Here is a 27,455-nt window from a genome sequence, read left to right on the forward strand (position 1 = left end):
TCCACCAACCGTTCTAGATTCCCCTCTCACTTGGCAGTGCTTCTGGTGATCTAGGTCGCTTTTCTAGCGAGGTAACAGAGACCTTCATCTCTGAAAATTGCAAACCGTTGCTTATCGTGCCCTTGTTGGGTAACAGTGCATGCAGTTCCCATTTACGGTTTTCCAGGGACATGGAGGTACCATGAAGAGCCCCCAGTGAATTCCTGGGGTACCGTACATACTGTCTGTCCCCATTCTGCAGCAGCAACCTTAGAAGGATCTCGTGGGATAGTCCATATGAATTACTCCTGCTGGTAGAGTGACTCTTTCCTTAGCCCGCTGGCATCATGCTGTACCTCACTCTTCTCATGATGGTGTGAGACGACACGCCTACGCAATGAGATGGAGTGAGGAGAGGCATTGTGGTTTAGTATTAGGTTCCTACTGACCTTCTGACTACACGTCAGAAGGATCATCTGCTTCCAGACTGCTTACGACAACAGGTAACAGAGAGGGGGCACCACTGGACCTCTGTGTAGACTACAATGATTTGTTTTACCTGTCGACAGAGTGTCAAACAAAAACCTCTATGGTGAAGAATTGGTCCCAAACTTTTAAGGGAGCTATTTTTAGAATCTTCAACTTGAAGCTAATCTCTTCCTGGGCCCCTTCTCAGGAAGTTCAGTGAAGAAAGCTTTCCATTTTCCCTCATCCCTCTCTTTCTTATGAAAGTATTTACTCTTCATCAAGGAAATGAAGAGTGAGTTTATTTTGGAATTTTTATACTCAGAGTGGATTTAATATGAATTGGAGTTTTGAGAATAAGACAATTCTTTTCTTTTTTTTTAACTTTTTATCTTCAAGCGCAACGCAAGGCTCAAATTCACAACCTCAAGATCAAGAGTCACACGTTCCACCAACTGACCCCGTCGGGTGTCCCAAGACAGTACTAATTTTAATACTTTTAAGTATTAAAGCCAATAAACTTTTGGTGTGCATAATTCATATTCACGAGAGAGCTTTTCTTAGCTTCCTAATTATTAGTCATTCCACCTTTGAAATTATTGGTTATATCTTTTAGTGACTTTGTATGTTGGAATCACTTCATCTATGAGAAGCAAGCCCAGGGAGACTTCAGGCATTGCTTAGTTTTGCTCTTCTGTTCTCAGGTATAAACTTGGGCAACACTGAAATTGTGATTTGCAAATTGCTGTCAATGCATAAGTGCTGGAGGTTGTTTTGAAGCCCTCTACTGTCATCCAACTCTTAGGCTCCAGCCTTTTTTTTTCCCATTGAGGCTGCTGACCTAGTGGTCTCCTGCATTCTTCCTGGAGGCCCTGGGGTACTTCTGCCACTTTTGGTAGACACAACAGTAGCAACCACAGAATTGTGGATCAAGGGATCCAGGCCATAATCGGTAGAGAAATTTTTCTGAAAGAGGCTGCAGCGTTACCACAGTCCCCGTGTGAGGATGGGCCAGCCAGCAGCCCAACATTCTGGGATTATTTTCTTCCCAGAAAATTCCTCTCCAGAAATATCTACATTGAAATTTATCCCATTTACCAGATTTCTCCTGGCTAGGTCAGAGAAACTTTGCCCCCCACCCCCACCCCAAACCTTGTCATCCAATTCACAAGGGTGGGGTGGGCAGGAGGGAATCACGGGTATTCAAGAAAAGCTTCTCAGCCACACTAGCAGCCAGAGAAATGCATATAAGACAGAGATGCCACACAGGTGCACGTGAAGATTGGCAAACGTTTTACAGCTGGTATTTGTTATATATTGCTACATAACGAACTACCCCCAAACTTAGTGATGGTGCCCTTAAGATTCTGGGAATCCCTCTTATAACAAAGCGGGTCTAGGAGACACCCTCCTGACCTCTTATGACACCTCAAAATCAGAAAATGGTCTCACAGCTATACCCTTGAGGGATTCCCTCAAAATTTATCCTGAGACCAAATTTTACTGACAATACTGCAGATTTGATCTTTGCAACTTCTTACTTGGAGAACCTTCTGCTTGCTAGAAAGACCAGCCTGGCTGTCAACATTTCTTTAAACTGTGCTGTAGAACTAATCAGCTCCATCCGTCATTTATCTTGATCTTGTAATTCAACAGAGGCAGCCAGAAGCAGCCATCTGTCCCTTTTAACATTCTGCCTGGAACTTCCCTGGCCAGATCTTCCTAGATGTGGTGGGTCTTGGAGTTAATTTCTGGGAAGAACCAGCCTCAGATGCCTTGTATCTTACATTTGCCAGAAGTGAGTAGAATGTGGTACCTGGATTACAAAAGGGAGCAAGCGGTACATCAGAAACTGTTTTAGATTTAGGACCTGCTGGGGAAAAGAGTGAATTCTACTTCATTACTCTTGAGGCTTGAAGATTGTGAGCTTGCAAACATATGCTTGCAGATAGAATTATCTTGCAAAAAACAATGTCGTATGCAAAATCTTTGAGGTGTCCAATATTTGTCAGGTAGGGACTCTCTGGAGAATCACTAAAAATGTGTATGTGAGGTTGGGAAGCAGGAGAATATTTTCATTCAATTAACTATTATCTATTAAGCACCTATTTTTTTTTATAAATCCCCACATGAAGAACGTGGGGTTGGAACCAGACAAAGAGTGAGGCATAGTCCCTGCTTTCGAACTGGGTAAGATTTTATAGGATATGATTTAAAGGAGTATGTGATCACATATGGTTATATCCCAAGTAAGCACTCATTAAATAATTGCTTTTTCGGGGCACCTGGGTGTCTCAGTTGGTTAAACGTCTGACTTCAGCTCAGGTCATGATCTCAGTTTATGAGTTTGAGCCCTGCGTTGGGCTTTCTGCTGTCCGCACAGAGCCGGCTTTGGATCCTGTGTCTCCCTTTCTCTCTGTCCCTCCCCCTCTTGCTCGATCGATCTCAAAAAGAAGCATTTAAAAAAAAAAATGCTTTTTCAACTTTTTCTTGTTACCATAGATCCATTCTTCCTTAATACAGAATCACTAATACCCAGAATATCCTATTTACAAAATAAATCATTCTTGTTGGAAACTGATGGTTAATGTGAATTTAACTCTTATCATCTGTAAAAAGGAAATTTATAAAAAAGGAAGAAACTTAAAATGTTGTAGTACAATGATACAGGTACTATGTATGGGTAGTACAGTATGATTCTGAAAGACACTGTTTGGAAAAAAGTATGGACTTATTCTGGGGTCAGGCTATTTTCTGCCTGTTTCCCAATTCCGTTCTTTTGCTTTCCCCCGCAGAGCGACATCAGACAAAGAGCACGGGCTTTGGGGTCAACAGATCTGCATTCAAATCCCAGATCTAGCACTTAAAAGCAGTGTGGTACTGAATGGGCTACTGTAATGTCTCCTATCTGTTTCTTCATGGGTAAAGAAGAGATGATTCTTTACAATCCTAGCCCATAATTCAGTGCCTAGCCAAGTGTGAGAACTCACTATTTGTTCCACTGAACATCAGACCCAACTGCAGTTTTCTGGGCACGTGGCTGGCATCTAAGGACAGCCAGCCCCTTGGCAGTGCTGTCATGCTGGTTATTCATTTGGAGAACATTCACCAGAACTGCTTCTACCTTACTTTATTTTCCTCCAGGTAACATGTTAGTCCAACCATTATCAGCTCTCTTCTAGATTAAATACCTGATAGGATCTCCAATGCTCAAGCATGCATTTGTGCTTCACACTCTTGCTGTAGTTCAGGTTTTCTGTTATCATTGCATTCAGAATCTGGATGCCATGAATTACAGGTCTGTGGGCTGAACTGCAGACTTGTTCCTATGTTATTCTTCATTTCTGACTTATGGCCATCCCCATGAGGTTTAAATGAAGACTCTGAGGTAGGAGCAGAGAGGGGTCAGGTTTGAGGACAGAATCCATTTGACATGGATGTTACATGTGATGAAGTGACCATCTGGTATAATGATCAGGGCAGAGGTCAGGGAGGGGGATGTGGGTGTGAGAGCCTGCTATGAGTGGGAGAGAAGCCACTGGAAGTCATAGTCTGCCAATATTTGTCAGATAATCCTTTTTTATTACCTGAATGGTCTTGTTTGATCCTGTTGCAGTTTTGCAACAGCACAGGGTTACCCCTGCCACTCATGGGCAGGCAGAGTTTTCTCCCATCCATACAATGCTGATGGAATAGACACCAGAGATACCAGCTCGAGATACCACTCAGATTAAATAAATACGCCTTAAGGAAAACACTGTGACTTTGTACAAGAGAATCTCCCTAGATTCTCCTAATTTTACAATTAACATCCTAAAACCCTGTGTATTTTCTTTCTTGGGGCCAGTGAAAACTCAAGGCCCCACGGAAAAGAAGCAAAATATGTCAATATGTTGGAAAAAAACCTCTAGGATACACAAGCCAGCTGTTGGTTTGGAAAGTGGTGTCCTAACAGTGCCAATGACTTCTTTGTCCAAACAGAGCTTACCAGGGTATATTTACAGGTTAATGATTTTCATAATAATTAAAATAAAAAGTTGATGATTGCTTTTGACCCATACAAGCCAATTTCTTACAGTTCAACCTAACACATTACCATATTCTAAGTTAATGGCTGTTTTTTTCAAGTTAGTATTTGGATTAAAGTTCCAATACTGAATTAGACTAAAATAATTAATTGAAAGCATAAGAGACAAGAAAAAATATATGAAAATTTAATTTATTAGAGAATAATTTTTTTTTTATTAAGTAAAAGCTTTAAACAAAAACCAATAATTCCACAAACCAACAATGACTCGGTAGCATGCAAGTACTGTAGGCTGGAGAGGCATGTTTGCTCTTAATGAATCTATATATAATAAACCCTCATTATGTTTGATTCCAGAATGTATGTATACATTGGCTTGGCATGATTCATAATTTAAAGTAAAATAGAAACATAAGGGCAACTTAAACACTGGTTTAATTTATATGTGCCAATTCAAGGTCAGTGACAAGAGAGCTCCATTAAAAAAAAAATCTGAAGTCAAAAAGTCTTTCGGAAGCAGCCACATCCCTATGTACATTTGAAACTCGAAGGCTAAAAATCCATTCTTGATGAACACCATGAAGCAAAGGATGTATAACATCCACCACATATCCGTTTCAAAAATGGCATGTTTCCAAAATTATCCACCTCTTTACATGTAAACATCACAGTTTGAATAACTACAGAGAAGCCATCAGAATGAGTTCCATAATACACTAACCCTCATGAGGCACCCCTGAGCTCTGTCTTAAAGCATCCACTTCAATCCTGGGGCTTTAAGAACATCTTCTTTACTTTAACTGTTGGTTTTACGTGTCCATTTTCATCTTCTTCATAGTTGACCCGGTCTCTTTTCTTGGCAAACTTTTTTCCAATTGTCCCCACCAAGGTCTCATATCTGTTAAGACGGTATGCAGCACAAGTTTAATTAAATCCACAAACAAATAAGATAGGAATCAAGTCTTGTCAAGAATATCAAACTATTCAGTGAATTATAACAAATATTCAAAGATTATAAAAAAAATCAAAGCTGTGATCAAAATAAACGGATTTAAAATTTATAAACTTTTCTATGGATGATTAAATTCTTCACTGTGTTTTGTTTTTGCACTATCCTGAATAAACTGAGATGTATATTTTAAAATATGTATTAGAAGCAGTACCGGTCATGAGCCCTCAACTGCCAGTGTGTGACAGGCATGAACCTGCCTGAGCCCAATTTAGAGAAAGGAGAAAGTCATCTTCCTGCTGGGGCACTCCAAGGAAGACGGTGGGGAAGAAGAGAACCCACGTGAGAGACAAAGAATGCCGGGCCCAGATTATAATGTGGTTCCAAGGTGACCGTTACCTTCTAGCCATTTCTTCATCTGATACATCGAGCTCCACTGTTTCACTTTCAACTTCCTCTGTTTTGTTCTTGGAGTTCATCTGAAGCATTAATTTCTGAAAAATACAACAGCACTATCAGGGCTGGAACAGGCTTATTAAAGAAACTGTTATCAATTATATTTGAAGGTAGAGAAACAGAAGTCACAGAATCTACAGGAGTCACCAAAATTTATAGGGAATTCTCTGTAATACTTTACTCCACAATGTGCTAACAGAAATCAGCTCTGAATGAAGAAAATAGTAAGACAAAAAGCGCCACTAGATTAGACTTCCTGCTAATACGTTTAAATTGTATTTTAGATCATAAATCTTTTTTTTTTTTTTTTTTTGAAAGAGAGTGTGCACATGAGTGGTAGAGTAGGGTAGAAGGAGACAGAGACAATCTTAAGCAGGCTCCATGCTTGGTGTGGACAAAGCCTGACGTGGGGCTCAATCCCAGGACCCTGGGATCGTGCCCTGAGCTGAAATCAAGAGTCGGATGCTTAACTGACTGAGCCACCCAGGGGCCCCTTGATCGTAAATCTTATTAGTTACTTATATCTAAAGCAGGCACACTGCCAACATGTTCTAGTGAGCAGGGGAAAGAAAAAAGCAAACTTTCAAATTTCCTCCAAATGGGAATGAATGGAAGAATACTACACTCAAGAGTAATACTAAATGCAATCTTTAAAAAAATTTTTTTAAGCTTATTAATTTACTTTGAGAGAGAGAGAGAGAGAGCGTGAGAGAGAGAGAGACAGCGAGCATTCCAAGAAGGCCCCATGCTGTCAGCACAGGGATGGATGCAGGGCTCAAACTCATGAACCATGAGATCACGCCCTGAGCTGAAACTAAGAGCCAGATGCTTAACCGACTGAGCCACCCAGGTGCCCCTAAATGCAGTTTTTGGGGGGGGGGGGGGGGGGGGGCAGCACATTACTGGATGGAAGAACTGGGAGGCTGGCTCTGATATCCCCGGAAGGACCAGCTTCACTCTGGAACAAGAGGGTGGATAATGCATTCTACCTGATGTCCACGTGCCACAGATCTCTCCTCCATTCTTTTTTTCACATTAACCTTTTCTTGATAGTTACCCCCTGAGAAAATTTTTTTTTTTTTTTTTTTAACGTACAATACCTTCTTTACAACAAAGGCAGGACAAGGAAGGGACAGCAGAAGAGAAACCAGATTCAGGTGCTTTTCCAACATTTATAGGACTGAAAAGAAAATAATTCTGGGAACAGAAGCTCTGTGAGGGCACAGACTTTGGTTCTCTGCTGCACTCCAATGCCTCAAGAGGGCTGATGAACCACAGGTACAGAATAAATATTTACTGAATAAATGAACTCCATGCTAGGTGCCAGTAAAGACACATGCAACATTAAAAATGTGTTCTAAGTACATCCTGCTTATAATGAAGTAAGTGCTCTCAAGTTGGTACCTTTTCATAACCAGGTGTATACCTAAATTTTCTCATGTTTCATAACAGCTCAGATCTGTAAGCCAAAGAGTTCAAAACATTTTCCCAGAGAGAATGTATTCTGTGTTTCAGAGTACCAGTCCTGAAAGCCATTTTCTAATAGGCTCCCACATCGGAACCCAAGGGCCAGGCCAACTTCTTTTCTCACTGTACAAGACATACTGTGGAGTGCTTGCCTACCCCCAGCCCCAGTCCCTGGGCATTGAACACTCATAATCTTTGCTTCCCCCGCCTCCCCCTTTACCCCACTGCCCTCTTTCTCTTCCTCTAAATCTTTAAGCAGGCCAAGGCAAGGAAATTACATATTAAAAACAAACACTTTTAGGGTTGATTTTGTGTAAGGTAAATATAACATCTTAATTATCATGCATCCTCAAAAAATGGAAAAAAAAGAAAACCTACAATCTTTGAAAAAAGATTTAGCTAATCTGGCGATTAGCTTGGTGAACTCTGGTTCTCTTCAGGCATCCTTATAGAGTGGTTTTCAACCAGGGGAAGTTTTGTTCACCAAGGGACCTTTGCAATGCCTGGATACATTTTTGGTTGTCACAAGTGGGCCATGTGTGTGCACGTGCACACTACTGGTATCTAGTGGGGAGAGGCCAGGGATGCTGCTAAACATCTCAAAATACACAGATAGCTACGAAGAATCATCTGGCTCCAGATGTCAGTGGTGGCAGGGCTGAGAAGCCCTGGCTTCACACGATAGTCATCAAACTAAAAATTTAGATCATAAACCTCCATTTGGTTGGCCAAGTACCTGATACGATGGCTTCTGGTACATGTGCCAGAATGCTAATAAATATTTGTTAAATGAATGTCTGTGCTTCTCTACAAAACTGAGGCATGGAAATTCAAATCAACAGCTCATAAGGTGAATATTTACTTTTCAAACAAACTTTCCAAAGGATTCATTTAAAACTCTATTTACAAGCTCAGATTAAAACCTGTCCATTAAAAAGTCAAATTACTCGATTCTTAAGTAACGTTTTCCATTAGAAAAGATATGTTTCTAGATGCAAGAAAACAATTTTTCATAATAGCATCGCATGAATAAAACCTGGACGTTCTTGTAAAAGCCCGGAGTTGAGATTCTAACACTCATGGAGGCGCTGTCAGGAGTGCATGCTGCTGTATTAAATTATCTACTCAACTCCACCACAACGTGAGGCAGCAACACTGCAATTTCTTTAAATAGCTACAGCGGTATTTCAAGACTTGTTATTTTCTATATAATGAGAAGAAATGCTACCCTGTGGGAAAAAACCTAAACCCAATTATTAGCAGAAAGAATTCAATTGGAAAATTTTAAAATGGGAAGCAATTATATTTAATACCTCAACCTCCGGATTAAATCCTCTGAATGACATTCTTCCATAGAGAAGGTCTTCACATAACAAGAAGCTCTGCTCTTCTATTATGAAACACCTAAGCAGGAAAATAAGCCTGTGTTAATGGCATGTCTTCTTGTAACAAAGCACAGCAAATAAAAGTCAGGATTTCAAATGAAAAATCGATCTTCCGGCTCTTAGCAGAATCAAGTAAAAGTAAGGTAAGACTTCTATTTTTTTTTTTAATTTTTTTAACATTTATATATTTATTATTGAGAGACAGAGAGAGACATAGTGTGAACAGGGGAGGGGCAGAGAGAGAGGGAGACACAGAATCCTACACAGGCTCCAGGCTCTGAGCTGTCAGCACAGAGCCTGACGCGGGGCTCGAACCCACAAACCGCGAGATCATGACCTAAGCCGAAGTTGGACGCTTAACCGACTGAGCCACCCAGGCACCCCAGTAAGGTAAGACTTCTAAAGTAGGGGTAGAAATAAAAACTGATGACCTTGGCCAGCAAAGCCATTAGAAGACAAGAGCTGGAGGCTGCAGGCACAGTCTTGCCTAAACACATTTAATTGGCATAAATGCCTACACAACATAGAGACCTAGACTATTTATGATAAACCTGAATTTTCCGGGGGCGCCTGGGTGGCTCAGTCGGTTGAGCGTCCGACTTCAGCCCAGGTCATGATCTCGCAGTCCATGAGTTCAAGTCCCGTGTTGGGCTCTGTGCTGACAGCTCGGAGCCCAGAGTCTGTTTCAGATTCTGTGTCTCCCTCTCTCTCTGACCCTCCCCTGTTCATGCTCTGTATCTCTCTGTCTCAAAAATAAATAAACATTAAAAAAAAAACAAAACACCTGAATCTTCCAAATCTGAAGCAGTTTCCTTGATGTTTACATCCCCAACCCCACCAACTTCTTACTAAGTTCTGATTAAATACCCTGAAATCAGAGTCCCGGCCAGCTTTAAGAGAGCGTATTAGCTGGAGCTCTTAGCTATAAACAACAATGACTGACTTGAGCAGAGAAGGAATTTATTGAAAGGATACCAGGTATCTCACAGAATCTCTGGGATAGCTGGATGAGCAGGAATGGAAAACAGGCAGAAATAAAGGTAGCTAAGTCGTCAACCCCCAACTGAAACATGGTAAAATCTATACTGGTAAAAATGCTGCTGCACCTCAGGGGGCTAATCTCTGGACAGCAGAGGGCACTGGGCAGCAACTTGTGTTGCCCTGGAAGGAGGATGCAGATGTGTTTCAGACTCCAAAAGGGCTTCCTCTGAGTCACCAGTTTATTACCCCGGTCCCAGGTAAGCATATCTGACTACAGCCTGAAACCATAAAGGGATCAACCATGAAGAACACTGGGAAAGTAAATACCTGGCCATTTTGGCTTCTTTGGCAGAAAGCAGGTCTTCCTTGTCAAGATTCACTCACTTAGCCAACACCTATTAAGCCAAACTGTGTGCCAGGCAGTGTTCTAGAAGCTGGGGGGACAGCCATGAGTAAGTCTCTGCTCTCAAGGAGGTCACATTCAAGAGTGGTGCCAGATGATAAAGATTTACATTATACAGTGGAAAAAGATGAAGGTTATTTCATTCCCGTCCTTAAGAGAGCAGCTGGTATCAAACTAGTCCTCTGACTTTAGCCAACGATAAAATAGGACTAAGTAGGAAACAACAAACAAGTCAAAGCACAGCGCTGTGATGCTTGAGAGAAAAAAACCAGATGAAGTAAGTTTTCTGACTAAAGGCAATGAATGCCCACCTTCTGACTGAAGGCAACATCTAGACTGTGGAGTGGGAGTGGGAGCCCAAACTAAGCCCGGTCTTACTGAAAGGAAAAGGGAAATTGAAGTTTGGGGATGAAGTATACGGGTCAAGAGACCAGAGATGGGGAGATATATAGAGGAATTCTGGGATCCTTTATGCAAAATTTTGCATATTTGTTTCCCTTGAATGTTTGGCCAAATACTAGACTGTACACATGCAGGTCAAGTCCAACAGTGTCAGGGGAAAAAAACAATTTCCAGGAGAAGAATTACCTGGTACATTAGTTTCCTAGGACTGCTATAAGAAATTACCACAAAATGGATGGGCTAAAGAAACAAGAAATTTATGCTCTCAATTCTGGAAGTCTGCAATCAGCCTCACTGGACCAAAATCAAGGTGTTGGCAGAGCCATCCATGCTCCCTCCAGAGGCTGCAGAGAATTCATTCCTTGCTTCTCCAGCTTTCTTTTGACAGCCAGCAGTCTGTGGCTTGTGATCACTGTAACCTCTGCCTTCTCTTCTGTCTCCCTTTTATAAAGATACACGTGATTGCGTTTAGGGCCCACCCAGAAAATCCAGGATAATCTCCCCATCTAGAGATCTTTAACTTAATCACACCAGTAAAGTCAACTTTGCCATATAAGCTAACATAGGTTCCAGGGATGAGGACATGAATTTTATTTGGCGGACCATTTTCTAGCTTACCATCCCTGAGAAAGAAAATTTACCCTAAAATTGTACGTTGAACAAATACAAGATTTGCACAAAGGAGGGAAATGTTTCAGTTGTGTCTATCTAGAGTGGGGGGACCAAGCTGAATATCCTGTGACATCGAAAAGAAAGGTCACCCTTCAGGAGTAGGACTCATCTAGCAAGACAGTCAAGGCCATAAAACCTACTCTAACAAAAACAGGGACCAAGCTGATTGGAATGTAAATCAATTGCCTAATGGAACAAATTCAACACTTTATTAAGGAAGGCAACAAATTCCAGGTACTCAACAATGTAATACATAATGTGAGGCCACAGTAAAAAGTTGCTAAACATGTAAGGAAGTAGGAAAATGTGACCCATAAACAGGAGAAAAACAAATAAATAGAAAAAAAGAGATGATGGAATTAGTACAAAAAGGATTTTAAAACAGTTATACTAAGTATGTTCAAGGATTTAAAGGAACACAGAAATGTAATGAAGACACAAATAAGGAACGTGAATTTAAATATGGAAATTATGAAAACTTATCAAATAGAAATTTTACAACAGAAAATACAGTTATCTGATGTGAAAAATCAGAATTGTCCTCTATCTATTAAAGAAACTAAATTCATTATTGTGAGAGAAAACTCCAGATCCAGATGGCTTCACTGGTGAATTTTATCAAAAATTTAAGGAAGAAACAATACCAATTTTACTCAAACTAAGAAATGAGAAGAGAAGGAAGGGACACTTCGAAACTCATGTTATGGCCCAAACTACAGGCATTGTAAGAAACCTACAGTGGAATATCCTTTATGAATATGAATGCAGAAATCATTATTAAAATATTAACAAATTGAAAGAACTATATATACAAAACATATGAATACCAAGGGGTGATTTGTTTCAGAAACATAAGGTTGTTGTGAAACTGAAATCTCAAGATAATTCCCATGTTAACAGAGGAAAGAAGAAAAACCATATGATCAACTCATTAAAAATCATTCGACAGGGGCGCCTGGGTGGCTCAGTCGGTTAAGCCGCCGACTTCGGCTCAGGTCATGATCTCTTGGTCCGTGAGTTCAAGCCCCGCGTCGGGCTCTGTGCTGACAGCTCAGAGCCTGGAGCCTGTTTCAGATTCTGTGTCTCCCTCTCTCTGACCCTCCCCTGTTCATGCTCTGTCTCTCTCTGTCTCAAAAATAAATAAACGTTAAAAAAAAAATTTAAAAAAAAAATCATTCGACAAAATACAACATCATTTACAAAAGTCTTCAGGAAACTAGGAAGAGAAAGGAAAATCTCTTGCTGGTAAAGGACATTTAGGAAAACATACAGCATTTTATATACTTAACAGTAAAATAGTTAATACTTTCTCCCTAAGATCAGAAACAATGCAAGGATGTCCATTCTTATCATTGTACTGGAGATGCTAGCCAACAACAAAGGAAGAAAAGGAAATAAAAGTTTTAATTTTCTTCTCTGTAGATGACAACTGCATATGGAGATAATCTCAAGAAATCTACACAAAACCACCAGAGTTGGTGAATCAATTTAGCACAGTACAGAATACAAGGTCTATATACAACATTTCTATGTACGTAAACACAACAAACAATTTTGGGGAAAAGGCTATTTGCAATAGAAATTAAAAATACGAAATACATAGGGATATATTTAAGGATATATACACAAAACCTCTCCACTCCAAACTACTAGCAATTACTGATGGATATTAAATAATAGCTAAATAAATGGGTATATCATGTGTATGGACTGAAGAACACAATTTTGTTAAGATACCAATTTTCCTCAGATTGATTTACAGAATCAATGCAATGCCAATCAAAATCCTATTTTTCGGAGGAGGAAGGGAATCACGGAAAGAAATTAGCAAGCTGATTCTAATATTTATATGAGAATACAAAGGATGTAGACTAGCCAAAACAATCTTGAAAATAATAAAAGAATCCTTGCACTATCTGATTTTACGACTTCAAGACTGCAAGATTCAAGATTGCAATCCATAGTAATCAAGCCGATAGGATAGAAAAACTTATGGTGCAAAAGAATTGAGTCCAGAAAAAGACCCATACTAATACAGCATATTGCTTTTGACCACAGCATCAAAACAATGAGTAAAGAAAAATATTTTCTTTAAATAAATGGTACTGGGACCATTGATTTTCTATAGAAAAACAAAACAAAACAAAAACAGACCTTGATTTCTACCTCACACCACACAAAATCACACACACATAAAAATCAAAGACAGATCATACATAAAAATGTAAAAGCTAAAATTACAAACATTCTACAAGCAAACATAGAAACTATATTTGCAAACTTGGTACAGGCAAAGATTCACTAGACAGGACCCAGAAAGAACTAACTATAAAAGGCAAAAAAATGAATGAAACAAAACAAAAGCTACTGTTCATCAAAGACAACATTAATAAATAGGCAAGCCCACAAACTGGGAGAAAATATTCCCAATATATACATCTGTTAAAGGATCTGTATTCAAAAAATAAAGAACTCCTATCTCTACAGAAGTATGTAAGTTTTACCTAAAAAACAAAACGGAACAAAACCCTACATAATGATATGCATGCTGAAGTGTTCAGAGAGAAAATGTCTGCCACTTACTCTGAAATACACTAAAAATAAAATGGAATGACAGATGTATAGAGGGATGGATAAATATGTAATAGAAGATAGTAGAAAAAAATGTAACTATTTCATTTTTAAAAATGGGCAAAAGAACTGAATAGGGACTTCACAAAGGGAGATATAGAAATGGCACATAAGAGTTCTTTAACATCAGAGATATAGAGTTCTTTAACATAGTTAAAAGTTATAAACATAGTATAAAGAGTTACAGAGTTCTTTAACATAGAGATATAGAAATAAGCACATAAGAGTTCTTTAACATCAGTCACCAGGAAAATGCAAATTAAAAAGCATAATGAGACACCACTAGAATGACAGAATAGGTAAAAAGAAAAAGATAACATCAAATGTTGGAAGGACTGGAAAAATCAGAACTCTTACACTTCTTTAGTTAAAGTGTAAAATGGTGCAATCACTGTGGAACACGGCCTGAGAGTTTCTCATAAAGTTAAATATATATGCCAACCTTACAACCCAACAATTCCACCTTTACCAAAGACAAATTTTAAGCAGAAAGAGTTGGGGGGTCCCCAGAAAAAGAAAGACAAAATCACAGCTTTCGTGATACCAGAGAAGTCATTCTAGGCCCCCAGCTATTTTGGGTGATCAATGCCCTACTTGCTCAAGCACACTTCTAGCAGAACTTCCTAGGAGGTGTCAGAATTACAAAGAAATGCGAAATTCTCAGTAAAGATTTTAAATTTTTTTTTTTTAATGTTTATTTATTTTTGAGACAGAGAGAGACAGGGCATGAACAGGGGAGGGGCAGAGAGAGAGGGAGACACAGAATCGGAAACAGGCTCCAGGCTCTGAGCCATCAGCCCAGAGCCTGACGCGGGGCTCGAACCCATGGACCGCGAGATCGTGACCTGAGCCGAAGTCGGACGCTTAACCGACTGAGCCACCCGGGCGCCCCCTCAGTAAAGATTTTAAAGGAACAAAGAGAAACCAAAAACACACACTCTACCAGGCCAGGAAATAGCCTAACCAGAGACAATAAACCACTTGTAAAACTCCCTGTGCTGTTTCAAAAGTAAGAAAGGCCCAGTATCAGGAGCCCAAGACCACCCATCCAGTTTATACTAACTGTGGGAGCATGCCCATTAGTCCCTTCCCCTCTGCCGACAGTTCCCTTGGCCTCCCTACAGTGTTAGTCTCCACCCTCGGAGGAGCACAAGCTTCATTCACATAACATAGGATGCATGTACAGGCATGTTTTCTAAGTACGCCTGCACTGCCTCATGTCTGCCTTTACATGCAATGACAAAGTTCCCCTTTCTGAATATTCATCCTAACACTAAGTAAAAGAAACCCACTTGGGAGAGTCATGGCTTTGGAAGTCATTCCCTGTGATCTCCTTATTTGCTGCACATAAAGTTTGCTTTGTGGACAACTCCATCTCGTGTAGTCCTTATCTGTAACTCAGCAAGGAGCGAACTCATGTTAGTTGTAGTTTTGTCGTTTGGCTACAAAATGAAAATAGGACTCTATGCCAAGTCTGGAAGGCAATGAAGAAGAAAATGTGAAGACAGCTGGGGAAGAGCAGCTAGATAAAGGTCCGGAGAAGGCAGTGTTAAATGACCTGTCTGAGAAACAGGGAGGAGGCCTCCGTGAGGGAGAAGGAGTGACAGAAGGGAATGCTGGTAGGAAGTCAGTATTATTTTCACAGTGACAGTAGGATGTTGTTTTCTTCACTGTCTTGACCCTTACACAGAGGGTGCAAAAGCAATTATGAGTAAAAGTTCACCTTAGCATGAATTAAACTCGTGATACCATACTACACTAGTAATCATTGCATTATTCACTGTTGGTTTTCAAAGTCTTTAAAAAGGGAAAGAAGCCAATAAGAACGTTCTTGATAAAACAGTAAAAAATTTATTTTCATTAATCTCAGTCTTCAACAATATTCTGCATATATATATATATATATATCACTTCAAAGAAACAACTGACAATACTTGTTGCCAGTAACAAAATTCAAGCTTTCAAGCAAAAATTAGAATTTTGAATAGCTTGTGTATGGCATCTTGGGTTTGATAGCTTCTCAATACTTAAAAGATTTTTCTGATGAAACCGATGGTAATATTAATGAATGTTTTTTGAAATCATACAATGAAATGAGTTAACATTTAGAAAATCTATACAACTCACCGAACTAGCAGTTTCCAAATGAGAAATGCATGATGTTATGAAATCATGCATGGATAAAAGGTCTATTCAAAATGTAAGGTAGACTAATGATTATGAAAAATTTATTGATGCTTTGAGACTCCATGCTGCAGTTAACTGTAAAGAAACTATTTATTGGGTTTTGGAGTAGTGTCGAAGAATTACCTGGAAAAGCTATTATAATACTCCTCTCTTTTCAATTACATCATCTGTGTGAGGGTGGATTTTCTTTATATTCCTCAACCAAACCAACAGACTACAATAGGTTGAATGCGAGGGTTAAGAGAAATCACCCAGAGAATCCACACATCTTCTATTATGCCAGACACTGAAAGATTTGCAAAAATGTAAAACAGTGCCATTCTTCTCACCAATTTTTTTTTTTTATCTTGGAAAACAGTTATGTTTTCATGAAAAATATGTTATTTGTGCTAACATGTTAATGAGGCTACCTATAGAGTGAGCATTTAAAAAATTTCATTTTAATTTCTTACACAGTAAATATCAACATGAAATAAACTACACAAATGGAATCTCTTCAGGGGTTCCAAATAATTTTACAAAATGTCAATGGTCCTTGAGCCCAAAACTTTGAGAACCTCTGTTCTTTGGGTTCCTCTCTACCTGGCTCTCTAGTCCAGCCAGCACCTCACCTCCTTCAGCACCTCCCATTCCCTGAGACAGCCTAAATTCAGGCACACATTCTCCTGAATTTTTGTTCAGCCTTTTCCACAAATGTGAGATTCCTTCTCAATTGCCCAATCTCGGTCCTTGGGCAGTGCAGCAGATAAAACCTCATCCATCTCCCAAATCAATTACCCCCCTCAGGAAAGCATCATAACTACTCTCACTTCAGACAAAAGAAAGAAGCAGGGGCCAGGAATGGATTCACAGCAGGACCAATGCTCCCTCAGAGGGCCTTTCCCAGGGGTTTCCATTAACACAACAGCTTTAATATAAAGAGGGACACAGATGTTATCTACAAGCATAGTTTCAATAATTAGGAAAATTAATAGAGTTAGCAAAAAATTAAATATTCTAAAACTTAACTATAAGCATTCTTTATTTTAATATCCTAATTTTTATTAATGAGGACCCATAATTTTATCATTATTTTTTTTAACGTTTATTTATTTTTGAGACAGAGAGACAGAGCATGAATGGGGGAGCGTCAGAGAGAGGGAGACACAGAATCTGAAACAGGCTCCGGGCTCTGAGCGGTCAGCACAGAGCCTGACGCGGGGCTCGAACTCACAGACTGCGAGATCATAACCTGAGCCGAGGTCAGCCACTTAACCGACTGAGCCACCCAGGCGCCCCTATAATTTTAGAGTCAAAACACATCCAGGATATTACTGATTTCATCTATTTTTATAGATGAGAAAGTACTCAAAAAAACTCAGACTTGCCCTAAATCCACAAATAACATGCATGGCAAAGCAGGGGAAAAACACCTGGTAGGGAAGCAATTCTCTATGGGTCTCTCCTGTGAATGAGGCGTTAATTGCCCTTTTGCTCGGGAACATCTTTTCAGGGATGTGTGTATAGTGAGTGGCTTTGAAAGGCAGAGCTACTGTCTTCCTTCAGAGCAAAGTGCAGACTTGCTTAATGTCCAGTATAATAATGTCTCTCTTGGGGCCAAGGGTAAGTTGGCTTGTATTCCAGTATCAAAGATAACAGGAGTCCTAAGTTCAGGACTTCTCAGCTGTGATGCAAAACTACTGTGGGTACCACAAACAGGTGGGCCTCACCACATCATCCCCCACGGGATCTGGGGAGCAAGCAGGAAATGACACAAAACAGATACCCACACTGTGTGTTGTGCTGTGAGTAATGAAGTCCTTGCGTCTGACCCAAGAGTCTTGTACCTTCCACCAGCATCCGTGAAACTGTGGCAAGCTAACCTGTTAGTTTACAGTATGATCTCAGCTCTCACAGTTCCTAACATTCATTAGGCCACAATATGCAAGCACAAGAAGCATGGTAGCCAAATACATACTTTTAAAGCAACATCCTGTGGCAAAAAAGCAATTAAACTGGCTATTCTCTGCACTGGGGCACATCCTTTGGAGAAAATCAATATGGCAAAAATACAGTGAAATCTCTGATCTGGTAAATTCTTCTAGGAATTTATACCAAGCATCTTCTATCAGGTTCCCTGGAAACAGACTCTGAGACAGAGTTGTGTGCAGAAGTATTACTGGCCGGCGCTGTTTGGGAGATGCCCCTCTATGGAAATAAGGACGGCAGAAGGTGACCAGCAATGTGGATACACTAAGGCCTCAGCCCTTACGAACAGCTCTGGACTTCGGAAGGTCCTGTGGTTGTTCTAAGTTGAAGCAAAGCAACCAGATCCTCAATCCGCTACACAGCTTAGGCATTGGCCAGGGGTATCCCTTAAGGGGAGGTGTGGACTGAATAGCCCTAAATGTCATCACTGAATTGTAGCGATATGGCTGACATTACAAATGGCATCCTCTAGACTTCTAGAGCAAAGTCCCCAATTCCACAGATAGCAGGGACCCTCTGGGATAATTCAGATGATACCACCACGGAAGGATTCGCAAACACAAAAGAGCAAGAAGGAACGGGCGGATTCCATAACAATCAAGTATAAGGAAATACATGTGCCACCAGAGTTTACTGTGCTTTATAGGACTGACCTGCTGTGGTGAGTGCATCACATATATTATCTATTTACTTCTCATAAGTTATGATACTATTATCACACCCAATATACAAAGGACATAAGATGAGTTAAGTAACTGCCCGAGGTCACAAGTAAGTAAGTGGCAGAGCTGGGCATCAAACACAGGTCTGCCCCTTTGCAGAGTCCATGCGCTTAATTAACCAATCCATCCCACTGGCTCCCTACTTGGGATAAAAATACACATCCTGAGGACATTCATCCATTTTCCTCTCCACATTTATTTCTCATTATCTTCCCCTACTCCATATCTTGGGAGGCTGATATGAATGCTATAAATGGAAGTGGTCCTTTGCAGTCTGGAACCAGGCTTCCTTCCTGTGGGACTACCTCAGGCTGGCTATGCCGTCTTATGAGGGTAGCAGCTCTTGTAAGATGCACTCGCCACATGGCCTGTCTTCCGATTCAGTAACCACTCCCTCCCCTTGATCCTCTGGGCCTGGAGTGGGAATTATTCCCATCACACAAGCTATGATGAATGCACTGTCCCTGGTGGCTTCCCTGTGTCCTGCCCATACCTGTTACACTCTCCTCAAATTACCCAATTTGACAGTGTCATCTTTTCCTGACAACAACTTGACCCAATACACGCATCTATACACAAAACAGGTGCTGAATGATGGCAGAAGCTTATTATTTACCATTAGGGTCTGACTCTTTGTATCCCCTGCAAAATACGTATGTTGAAATCTTAACTCCCAAGATGATATTAGGAGGTGAGGCCTTTCAGAAGCGGCCAGAGTCATGAGGGTGGGGCCCTCATAAATGGGATTAGCACCTTACAAAGGAGACTCCACAGAAACCCCTAGCCCCTTTCACCAGGTGAGGACATGGTGAGAAGGCACTAGCTATGGACCAAGGAAATGGCCATCACCAAAATATGACCACATCTTGATTATGGATTTCCAGCATTCAGAACTGTGAGAAATAACATTTCTATTATTTATAAGCTACCCAGTCTATGGTATTTTGTTACAATAGCTTGAAAGGATGGAGACATTTACCTCCTAGGAAAGGAACCTAAAGGTCATTTTTCTGGGAATAATATGCTGGGGGGATTGGGGGGTGGGGGGAAGAATACTGAAAACAGGATAGAAACCATCCTGCCTTTCAATAAAAGTAAGTAACAAAATATCCGGAATACTTTGTGTAAGTTTAGTCAAGGTATAAAATTAAATTACAGCTTCTTACCAGTAATGGTCCCTTCTATGCCACCCTGCCCCCAAATCTGTACAGCCCCTGGCATTATCTTCCCCTCCTTCACTGCCATATTGCTTCCTCTGAGAAGCAGTGGAAAGAAGCAAACAGAGAAGCAAGCAGAAAAACAAAGTACCTTCCTTCCATATCTCCTGGGGGGGACATGCTTTCTGTCTTTAAAGAAGGACACCTAGCCTTCCAGAAAAGATCCAGAGAAGGTCAGCCAAATGAACAAGGGAATTTTAACATGTTAAAAATGAAAAAAATTATTAGGTAAAGAAAATAAAAACTTAAATTGCCTGAATCAGCAAAATCTTCAATCATCGGACAAAGTTTAAATAAAACTACTGTCCCATAGAGCTTACTAAGGTTAAAAAAAAAAAGCAACTAGAAGAAATGAGAGTTTTAAGAAGAATTTAGATAAAATCAATGGATGATATGAATCTATCGCTCCTTCATTGAAAATTATTTATCAAGCACCAACCAGGAGGAACAATCTAGCATGTTATCCCAGCATTAGCCATGACCAGCTGGTGGACTCTGGGCAAGCTATTCTCTCTTAAGCTTCAGATGCCTCAGCTATAAAAGGGATGGAATCAGAGTAGCCAGCTCCGAAGTCGGCTCTGAGGATTAAATAATTAAGAGATATAAAGTGCTTAGCTCAATTCCTGATACATGCTAGAGACTCAATAAATGTTAGCTAAGATGATTGGTATTAACAGCAGTAAAAATTAAAAAAAATAAATAAAGGAAACAAACCTAAAACTCTTGAATTGCTTTTAAGAAGCTCAGCCTGATGAAGAACTCTATTACTCACACAGAACTGGAAAGCCCTAAAGTACACACCTTCAAACTTAATCTTCAAACTTAATATGACAGGGAGCACAGGGCCAGAGTCTTATAAAGGCCCCCCGGTTATTACCAGAGATAAGCGGGTTAGATTCATCTATTCAAAATAGAAAAAGAATAATGTTATAAATGAGGGCCAGTAAAAATGTATAAATCCAAGTAGAACTTATATAGATTTAATAATTTTAGAAAACTATTTGCAAAGCTAACTCAAGAAACCGAACAGGTATTATTTTACAGGCTTTGTGTCACTGGAATGAAGATGTCATATTTGCAGGGATTTCCCTCTGAATGCCCAAAGCATCACTGATATAATTTCTAATAAACCTACTCCTTTTCTTTAAGCTCTGGCAAATCCAAGTACCAGTGCTCTTCACTAATGATTTTCTTTTCTTCCTCTTCTAGTTGTCTCTTGGTCTCTGAGTCCAGTCCCCTTTGCATGAACTGTCAAAACAAAACAAAATCAGTGTCAGCAACTGGTTTTCCCAAGTTAGAGTGGAGGAAAACACAGATAACTTTATTCTTCCACATGCTTTCCCTCGTTTCTTCAAGAATCCCAACTCAGGGGTGAGGGTGGAGGTGGTGTGACCAAAGTAGCTTAGCTCTGCCCTAGACGGCATCACACCAGACTAGCAGGGAGCTGACTAGAGCACACAAAAAAGTATGTGGACTTCCTACAGAAGACTTCAGAAAGATCTTTACCACACTTTAGTCTGTCTAATTTAGTAAAACGAGCAATAAAAAACTGTATTCAATCAGTAGCCCATAAATATTTCAGTTTTACATAGTGGCCAGTGGGGAAAGGCTAAGACAAAAGACACAGATCATGACGGGCAGGTGGAGACAGAAAGTGAGAGGGGCCAAAAGAAGGTGAGAGACTCAGTACTTTCTGAATCTCTCACCGACTCATGGAGCCCACTGGTCTTCATACCTGCTGATCTTAGTGTGGAATGGCCTTTCTCATGCTCCTCCACCTGGCCAACTCCTGGCCCTTCTGGTATAGGAAAAACTACTCCATCCCTGTGAAATTATCTCTGATACCTGTAAGCAAAATCGGGATTTCTCTCCCAGATGCTTCATATGACACCCTCAAATAGTCTCACCACATTTTAATTCCTTGAGCATCTGCCTCTTCTGGAGACCTTGAGGGCAGGGACTTTGTCTAGATTGTCTCCTTCCTCACTTTTAGCATGATGAATGATGCATAGTAGGGGCTCTGTAAACACAGACCAAAGCAAAGCTGTATCTATAAGCCTGCTCTTCACGTATCTCTATCCTCTGAAAGGCTGCTCATCTCTACGGCTGCTCTTTATTCTAAAACGTGCAAAAGTACAATTCAAAATGGGCCAGTAGAGAAACCCACAGTCCAGCTGCTGGTCTCTTCCCACAACAACTACATTTCCTCAGGGGAACCAGTGAACACACTAAGAAGTTGATCACAGCAAAACGATAATGTATTAATAAGGGAAAAAAATAAATTTAGAAAACATCCAGGAGCCTCCACCTCTAGCAGTTAGGTCTAGACTTCCATTGATTTCCACTTATCCCTATTTGCTTCTCTTGTCCAAGCTCTATATTACTTTTCCCTTCATTCCAACCTTCCCCCAAACATAAGCATTTTTAGGTATAAGGGCTTTGCCAATGAATGCTAAATGAAATGACGAAACTTGAAAAACACTTACAAATAAAATACACTGATAACATCCAGTTCTGCTGAGGACGTAGTGAGACTGAATCACTCATACTATTGCTGGTGAGAATATGAAATGGTACAGCCTCTGTGGAAAACAGCTTGACAGTTTCGTACCAAACTAAACATGCACTTACCATATGACCCAGCAATTGCCCTCTTGGGCATTTTATCTCAGAGAAATGAAAACTTATGTTCACTCAAAACCTTATACAGGTATATTCATGGCAGCTCTACTTGTTAATAGCCAAGAACTGAAAACAACCAAAATATTCTTCAACAGGTGAATGGTTAAGTCCTAAGGTACTTCCAATGCATGCAATACTACTCAGTAATAAAAAAGGAAGGAACTATTGATATACTCAACAACTTAGATGGATCTCAAGCGAATAATACTGAGTGAAAAAAGCGAATCCCAAAAGGTTACATCTTGTATGATTCCGTTTACATAACATTTTTGAAATAACATAAGTAGAGAAATGGAGAACAGACTCATGGTTGCCAGAGCTTAGGGAAAGAAGAGACTGGGTTGGCTACAAAGGGACAGCTTCAGGGAATCTCATGGTAATGCAACAGTTTTGTATCTTGAATGTGGAAGTAATTACATAAATCTGCTAGTGATAAACTGTATGGAAATCTCTCTCTCTCTCTCTCTCTCACACACACACACACACACACACACACACACACGTAAAACAGTAAAATGAAATAGACTCTGTGGATTGTACCACTGTCAATTTCCTGGCTTTGTACCGTACTCTAGCGATATAAGACAGGGAACAGAAGAGTACAAAGGCTCTCCCTGTACATTTTTTGCAACTTCCTGTGCATCCATCATTATTTTATTTACTTCTTTATTTAAAAAAAATTTTTAACGTAAATTTTTGAGAGACACACAGAGTGCAAGCAGGGGAGGAGCAGAGAGAAAGGGAGACACAGAATCTGAAACAGGCCCTAGGCTCTGAGCTGTCAGCACAGAGCCTGATGCGGGGCTTGAACCCACAAACTGTGAGATCATGACCTGAGCCGAAGTTGGACGCTCAACTGACTGAGCCAGCCAGGTGCCCCTTTCATAATTTTAAATAAATGTAAAAGAAATGCTTACACTCTAAAGTGTTTTGCAGTCTTCCTTTCTCCTTTTACCTGTGTCTATAGCTTCACCACAGGAAAGAACTGGCAGTTTCTGGAATGCATATTCTGTACTTCCCAGTCCTTCTGTCTCTGCTACTCAACATCATGTTTCCATTTTCTACTCAGCAAAATATCAACTTGTAAAGGCCCAGAGCACATGTCCTTTGGGTCTTCCCTGACTGTGTTTGGCCAAGCTCTTCACCGACTTGTTCCCATAAAAGAGTACCTTTCCCTATGTCTAAAAGCCTTATAAACACTAGCTTATTGTTCATTTTGCTTCTTCTGTGTCTCCCAAAAGACTGAGATTCTGAATAGCAGACCATGTCTCTTATCCATCTTATATAACTAGGACTCTGGCTGCCCTTGGTACTCAGGAAGAGTTCAATAAAGGTTCTCTGAATGTAAGTCTGGACTTGCTTTATTTCTTCAGACTCTCTTTCCTGGGTGGTTCTCTTTAAACCCAGATGCCTCATTTCATCTTATATTCTTGGTAATACAACTCACCAATCCTGCCCAACTGCTTTTTTATCTCCTATTTTTAGTCAAGTAGTATTTATGGCATACAAAATAGCTATCTATATATGTATGCTCTGTGCACATGGCAAGGCTGGAACACCCTGTGAATATAAAATCAAGCAACTCGATTTAGGTAGCAATCCAATTCTCCTGACTCCACAGCATCTAAGAACACTCTATAAAGCTTAGTGATTTGGCTTTACGCACAACAGAGGACCTAGAGCTGGTACCACAAACTATAGTCCTTACGCTGGATGTCTGATGGTGCAAATAAAGTTTTATTGGGACAAAGATATGCTCATTTGGTTCTGAGTTACAATGGCAGAGGTGGGTAGTTACAATAGTGAGTGGCCCAGAAGCCTGAAGTATTTTTCATCCGTCCCTTTACAGAAGTAGTTCAGCAACCCCTGTCTTAAGAGTCCAACAGAGCTAAAATGACACTGAGAACTGCCAACTATATCCTTCACTTTCTATTTCCCCCATCATCTCCAGCTCCTAACAGCTGACCAAGTCAGAGGATTTCAAGTACACCTGAAAACAACTGTATTAGTATTAAATCCTCAACTCTTTTATTCTTGCTCTATACTTTGCTCTGGCTGAACAGCTACACTGGATACAGCAACCTAATGCAGCTGCTTCATTCATTCTCGTAGGAATGGATGTGCATTATACTCCACTCTGTGCATAGTATCTCCTGCTGTCCTGCCAAAAAGCTCTTTTCCATCAATGATTGAAGCTGATAACTCACCTAGAAAATATGTGTAACCTTCTCCCCCCTTTTCTTTGCTTCCAATGTCCTGTTGAGTCTTTCCCAACCACTAGGGTAGGGGTTGATACTTTTTTAAGGTAACTTCTTCCTTCCTAACTCTTGAGTCAGATCTTTGGTCAAAGTCTTACTCAGCGTATCTTCATTTGATGTACCTGCTTTGCCAATCCACTCCACTGCTCTGATTATAAACGAGAAGTCAAAGAAGACTCTGTTGGGTAAAAATTCAAAATTTGCTAATATGTATGAAAAAAGAACTTCAGAAATTATAAATGATATGACTTACCCTCCACCCTCACTCATCCTATCCATCCCTAGTCATACCCTAGCTCAATCCCATTCGAATCTGGCACATGCAACATTTACTCTCCAATCTTTCAAAACATTATTTATGCCTTGCTTCCTTTTTTCTGGAAATTACTCTTTAAGCATCTAACACTGGGTTCAGAGACAAGCAGTATGGAATAGTAGTTATGAGCAGGGGATGTGGAGCCAGACTGCCTGGGTTTGGTCCTGTCTATACTACTTATTAGCTGTGTAACCTTAGGCAAGTTACTTACTTCTCTTTTTCAGTGCTTCAGCTAAAATAGAGGAATAATAACTAAACCTACTTCACAGAATTATTATGTGGATTTCATGGGTTGATACATGCACTTAGAACAGTTGTCTGAACACAGAGCAGAAAGTATAAATCTTTGTTATTATTCAAGTTTGAAGGCCTGGTTGTTTCCCATTTTAGTTCCTGTATTCATTTTATCTACACTGGTCTTTTTTTTTCTCTCTTCCACTTTGAAATCATGTTTTTAAAAAAAATTTTTTTTATGTTTATTTATTTTTGACACAGAGAGAGAGAGACACAGAGCATGAACGGGGGAGGGGCAGAGAGAGAGGGAGACACAGAATCTGAAACAGGCTCCAGGCTCTGAGCTGTCAGTACAAAGCCCCACGCCGGGCTCAAACTCACAGACGACGAGATCATGACCTGAGCTGAAGTCAGACGCTCAACCGACTGAGCCACTCAGGCGCCCCTAAAATCATTTGATTGTTAAACTGATTCAATTTCGGGGGCGCCTGGGTGGCTCAGTCGGTTGAGCGGCCGACTTCAGCTCAGGTCATGATCTCAGGGTCAGTGAGTTCGAGCCCCGCTTCGGGCTCTGTGCTGACAGCTCAGAGCCTGGAGCCTGTTTCGGATTCTGTGTCTCCCTCTCTCTGACCCTCCCCCGTTCATGCTCTGTCTCTCTCTGTCTCAAAAATAAATAAACGTTAAAAAAAAAATTTTTTTTTAAAAAACTGATTCAATTTCGAATCTAAAATCAATTTCGCTTAAAGCTGACATTCACCTCAACTGTTATAATTCTCTCCATTCCCGCTGCCATTGCAACCAGATCATCAGAGCTTCTTGTTTGGTCTTTCCGACTGCAATTTTGTCCCTTGTCAGGTCTTTCTTTCACCAATGTAGTCTCTACAGGGCAGTTAAGGTAACTTTGAAAAGTAACAAGCACAGCTAAGATGCCGCTCCCCCTGCTCAAAAGCTTCCTCATCATGCTCACAAGATAAAGGGAAAAAATCCTTCATCTGGCCTAAAATTCTTCACATGTTGTGGCCACTGGCTACTTTTCCAGGCCCACATTTTACTACTTGTCTTCCAAGCACATCGACTTATTTTTAGTTCTTGGAAACCTCAACAGATGTTGTGGTCTTTGCGTCTCAGACTTCTGAAGTCGCTTTCCCCTCGGTTTGTGCTGCCATGCCCCACCCTCCCACCGACCCTTGCAGTCTCTACCTGAGGGCCCGTTCCTGCCCAAGCGCAAGTAAGTTCCCAGGGCTCCCGGGGCTCTGAGCATCACCTCACTTAGTGCTGCGCCACCCTGCTTCCTTACGTGGTCTGTCCTATCTGTCCGCGCGCTTTATGAGGGAAGCCGCCGGATTTGTAACCTAGTTCCCGGTGCCTAAAGCAGAGCCAGCGCTAAATGAATGAATGAACGTCCGAACTGGAGGCCCTCCGTGGCCTCCCCAGTGGCCCCGCGCGCCCGCCGCCTCGGCCCCGGCCGGGTCGCCAATCCCAGGTACCCCTGTGGCCCGGCCCGCCTCCCCGGCGTCCCCACACCTTCATGCGCAGCAGGTTCTTGGACAACTTCGTCTTGCGCTCCGCCGCCATATTGGCTCCTGCTCCGGGCCGCGGGCCACCACCAGCCCCCGCCGCGCACGCGCACTGCTGCCTGCGTCGCGGCGACGTCTTACGCAGCTCGCGTCGCCCCGCCCCGTGGTTCCGCCCCGTTTCTCGCGCTCCGGCGCGTCCCCGGAATCTCCGCGCGTCGCCTCAGGGAGCGCTCGCCTCACGGAGGAGCTCGGGGTAAGGACACGGCTAGCGGTGCCGGGGTGAGAGGGACTTGACACGGGGAAGGAGACGTCTAAGGGCCTGGAGGAGGCCCCAGCGCCGGCCGCTGCGGCTTCAGCCGGGCCCTTCGGCGGCCGGCGGCCGAATATCGCCGCTCCTCACGGACTCCGTCCTGCCGCGCGTCGCCGACTCAGTCGGGCCGGCGAGACCTTTGAGACGCTTGCCCCACCGTCCCGGCTGGACCGAGTCTATCACGTATACCACTTCCTCCCACGTTCACGGTCACCCCGTGCGGCGGC

General features: G+C 41.3%; 1 protein-coding gene across 7 annotated transcripts; it reads right to left on the minus strand.

Annotated features, from left to right (window-relative positions):
• Positions 1–3,537: 3,537 nt before the first annotated feature.
• Positions 3,538–27,199, minus strand: MPHOSPH6 (M-phase phosphoprotein 6). 7 transcript variants are annotated; one of them, XM_049622773.1, is made up of 7 exons: positions 26,926–27,196; positions 24,801–25,029; positions 21,819–21,931; positions 21,047–21,159; positions 8,657–8,747; positions 5,820–5,914; positions 4,653–5,369 (listed from the first exon to the last, which is right to left on the minus strand). In XM_049622773.1, the coding sequence occupies exons 4-7, from the start codon at positions 21,154–21,156 to the stop codon at positions 5,234–5,236; spliced, it is 432 nt and encodes a 143-aa protein (XP_049478730.1). In that variant the 5' UTR covers positions 21,157–21,159; positions 21,819–21,931; positions 24,801–25,029; positions 26,926–27,196; the 3' UTR covers positions 4,653–5,233. The 7 variants fall into 7 exon arrangements, with proteins under 7 accessions (XP_049478729.1, XP_049478730.1, XP_049478732.1 ...); XM_049622775.1 differs by lacking the exon at positions 26,926–27,196 and adding an exon at positions 26,602–26,885; XM_049622772.1 differs by lacking the exons at positions 21,819–21,931; positions 24,801–25,029 and adding an exon at positions 3,538–3,827 and having other exon boundaries at positions 5,193–5,369; positions 26,926–27,199.
• Between the last annotated feature and the right edge of the window lie 256 nt (positions 27,200–27,455).

The sequence above is a fragment of the Panthera uncia genome (assembly GCF_023721935.1).
Source record: "Panthera uncia isolate 11264 chromosome E2 unlocalized genomic scaffold, Puncia_PCG_1.0 HiC_scaffold_20, whole genome shotgun sequence".
Taxonomy (NCBI): domain Eukaryota; kingdom Metazoa; phylum Chordata; class Mammalia; order Carnivora; family Felidae; genus Panthera; species Panthera uncia.

Coding starts and splice junctions, on each gene's coding strand:
- MPHOSPH6 (XM_049622772.1), bottom strand. CDS start 26,976: ATGGCGGCGGAGCGCAAGACGAAGTTGTCCAAGAACCTGCTGCGCATG. Junction 8,748..21,046: donor CCAGAGCTTAAAGAAAAGGA/GTAGGTTTATTA, acceptor TTTCCTGCTTAG/GTGTTTCATAATAGAAGAGC. Junction 5,370..5,819: donor GATGAAGAAATGGCTAGAAG/GTAACGGTCACC, acceptor CCGTCTTAACAG/ATATGAGACCTTGGTGGGGA.